Source organism: Diaphorina citri, unplaced genomic scaffold (genome assembly GCF_000475195.1).
Source record: "Diaphorina citri unplaced genomic scaffold, Diaci psyllid genome assembly version 1.1 scaffold58492, whole genome shotgun sequence".
Classification (NCBI taxonomy): Eukaryota; Metazoa; Arthropoda; class Insecta; order Hemiptera; family Psyllidae; genus Diaphorina; species Diaphorina citri.
In genome coordinates, this window is record NW_007435779.1 from 1 (window position 1) to 3117 (window position 3117).

The 3117-nt window shown below is 41.6% G+C and overlaps 1 protein-coding gene across 1 annotated transcript; it reads right to left on the reverse strand.

Moving 5' to 3' along the window:
• Nucleotides 1-76: 76 nt before the first annotated feature.
• On the reverse strand, nucleotides 77-2106 carry LOC103523933 (dynein heavy chain 6, axonemal-like). The gene is made up of 3 exons (XM_026833165.1): nucleotides 2004-2106; nucleotides 768-1072; nucleotides 77-380 (listed from the first exon to the last, which is right to left on the reverse strand). Exons 1-3 carry the CDS (start codon nucleotides 2104-2106, stop codon nucleotides 189-191), a joined length of 600 nt encoding a protein of 199 aa, XP_026688966.1. The 3' UTR covers nucleotides 77-188.
• Between the last annotated feature and the right edge of the window lie 1011 nt (nucleotides 2107-3117).

Genomic DNA, 3117 nt, shown 5'->3' on the forward strand with positions numbered 1-3117 from the left:
ATTCCTATGTGCGGAGTACAGTATGTAGGACTATTGCACCCAAAACAGTACATTTGATTTCATTTATTACTTTTGAAGGCAAACTCTATGGCATTGTTCTTAGGCTTGCACGCTGGAGGTTACAGATTCAATCCCTTACAGAGGCAAAAAATTTACTGCTCTTGGACTTCAGATTTCTCATGGTTTCACTATCTGTAAGACCTAAACTCTACACCGTGCTTACCTTTCTCCAACAGACTAGGGTGAGCATTGTCCTTGTCTATTTTGGTTTTGATTCGTTCGATCACACTATCACATTGCTCCAACACTAGCTCGTCTGGACTTTTGCCTTCTGAACTGCCACCCTCCCTGGGTTGAACCTCCATTATGGTTTGTATTACCTGAGGACACACAGAGAAGAAAATAAATGGTTGTTAAGTCTTTGCTTAAGATAGAGATAGGGGGAACTGTAACTACTAAGGTCCTATCGCCCCGAAATCGAGGAAGGAAAGGATAGGAGGAAGGCAGCCGTTCCGAGAACGAACCTTATTTGTTAAGGATAAAGTCCGCCGCGGGCAAGAATCGAACCCGCGTTCTAGGTTCTTTATTTATAATTTGTGAATTTAATCTGTACCAAATACTTGAGACCTTGTTTAGACTGCGGGAGTAAAGGGTCTCTTCAGTCTCATTTCGGCAGTATAAACAGGGTGTATTCTATTCTATTTTTCTTCAAATACTTTAGGTAGGTAAAGAAGATATTAAGGGGAAAACCAAAGAAAACAACTTACATTCTTAGTCTCCTTCATCTGGAAAGCAATATTCGCGTTGTCATGCATGCCAAATATCTCTGGCTCTTCAATGATGGGCAGTTCCTCCACAAACTCCCTATACATCTCTAGCGTGTTGCACTCCTCTGTCTCGGGGCAATAGTAAGTGCCCGAGGCAGAATAGACATAGTCTGGGGCTAGAGTGTGGAAGCCGAAATAGGTGAGGAGGATGGTTTTGAGAGTGCGCTGGTCCCAGTAGTCTGTCACTCGGCCTCCGTAGTTCACCTCACCGAATGTGTAGGTGAGGGCCTCCCAGGGTATGGTATCTGCGGAGATAAAGTTATGATATATCAGAGCTTCTTGTGGTATGGGAAAAAATGTATACCTCGGCACCTATACTTTAAGGCACATTCTTTTACATCCATGCCTATCCAAGAACGGAAAAGTTCCGCCCTGGCCGGGATTCGAACCCAGCACCAGTCAGTGCTCTTGACCATTCAGTCACAGAGGTGGGCGGGGAATGGTATCTGGGGACAGTTCATTATTAAGAGCCTCCTACAATATTATTTTTTACACTTCTCTGTCTCCACTAGTTGCAACACTTTCCGCTACTCAACCGTACATTTTCTCTCACTCTTAGCGTTCAAACCTAGTGTAATTCCCACTGAACCACAAGGGCTACTAAGGGTACTACATATATGTACTGTAAAGTGACATTAATTTGGACAGAAAGACTAGTACTCACCCTGAGCGCAATACATCTTGAGCGTGCCTAGAGGGCACTCTAGGTCACTATCCTGAAGGGATAATGTTCGTTCTCGGAACGGCTGGCTTTCTCCTATCCTATCTTCCTTCTCTCTTCGATTTCGGTACGATAAGACCATAGCAGTTACAGTTCCCTCTGTCAAACATCTTTAAAAAAAAAGTTCTCAGACTATCCAAATCTCTTTTTAGCGTTACCCAGGAATCCCAGGATGCACCACGTTTTTTTTTTTTTTTTTTTTTTTTAAAAAAAAAAAGAGGTTTGATAGAGGGAACTGCAACTGCTATGGTCTTATCGTCCGAAATGGAAGGAGAAGAAGACAGGGATAGGAAAAGCCAGCCGTTCCGGGAAAGAACAATTATCCCATCAGGATAAAATCCGCCCGGGCGGGAATCGAACCCGCGGCCTAGCGCTTACAAGGCAGACGCACTACCAACTAAGCTAAACTAGAAAATGAGTTTAAAAAAAAAAAACATTGAATTAAAAATAAGTACCTACAGAAACATGCAGATTGCTGACACATAGGTAAATAGAAACCACCGTTAACCCACAGGTAAACACGGGTGGCATGCAGAAATGTTCCAGCTTCGACACCATAATCGGAAAAAAAATTGCACTCAAGGATTTCCGTTCGTTTGCTAAAAAAAAAAGTAAATCAAGGTGAGGGGTATCTGTTAACACAATCTGTCCCCAATCTGTCCAAGTTATGGCCATTCATGAGTTGACACCTTCCAACCCTTAAAAATTCAAAATTTTCTGAGCAAAGCTAGGTAGCCTAATATACAAGAAAAAGAGCACACGAGGTACAACAAAATGCTCAACACAAGTAATTGAAACCCCGCCCTCCTGTGTTACTACCCAGGCGAGCGTCTCTAAACAGACCACTACAACACCAGAGCTAGGAGGAGGTATCGTTTTGGCCTTTTTTAGGTGAAAAAGTAGAATAGGTACAGAAATATGCCAGACACATAAACACTGTCAACCACAGAGTAACACTCTCACAGGGCAGAAATTTCCAGAATCGACACCCATTATAAAAAAAAAAAACGAAGGAAATAGGTTTCTACATTGAACTTTGGCCTAAATGGTTAGTCCAATAATGAGATATTTGGTAAAAATGTTCACAGTATTCCAATTGTTCCCTTTGGAATTTTGGGGCTGATCAGGCTTCAGACGCCGTTCAACAAGTACGACCACCGACAATACTCTAGAATCTATCATGTTACATTTTCTTGTGTACAATAGCGTATTGGGGCGACACGTTTTAATAGATTCGTCTGCCAAGAATCCGTTGACGTATTAGTTCCATGCCCGGTCTCAAATGCCTAATCGGTACCCATCATCTCCACAGTACTTGATATTCTCCTGGACATTTCCTTCTATGCTAACATTTCATGAAAAAACTGGACAACCGTTCGATTATGTTATGATGAAAGGATCAAATGTTACTTACCTACAGAAACGAGACCGATAAATTTTAAATTGATGGTCACAATAGTATTTAATGAAAAGACTACGAAAAATAACTAAAGGTAGGCCAAAATAGAAATTAAAGACAAAACGATCAAAAGCGAACTATTTAATTTACCTCTTCTTCCTCTCTCCAAG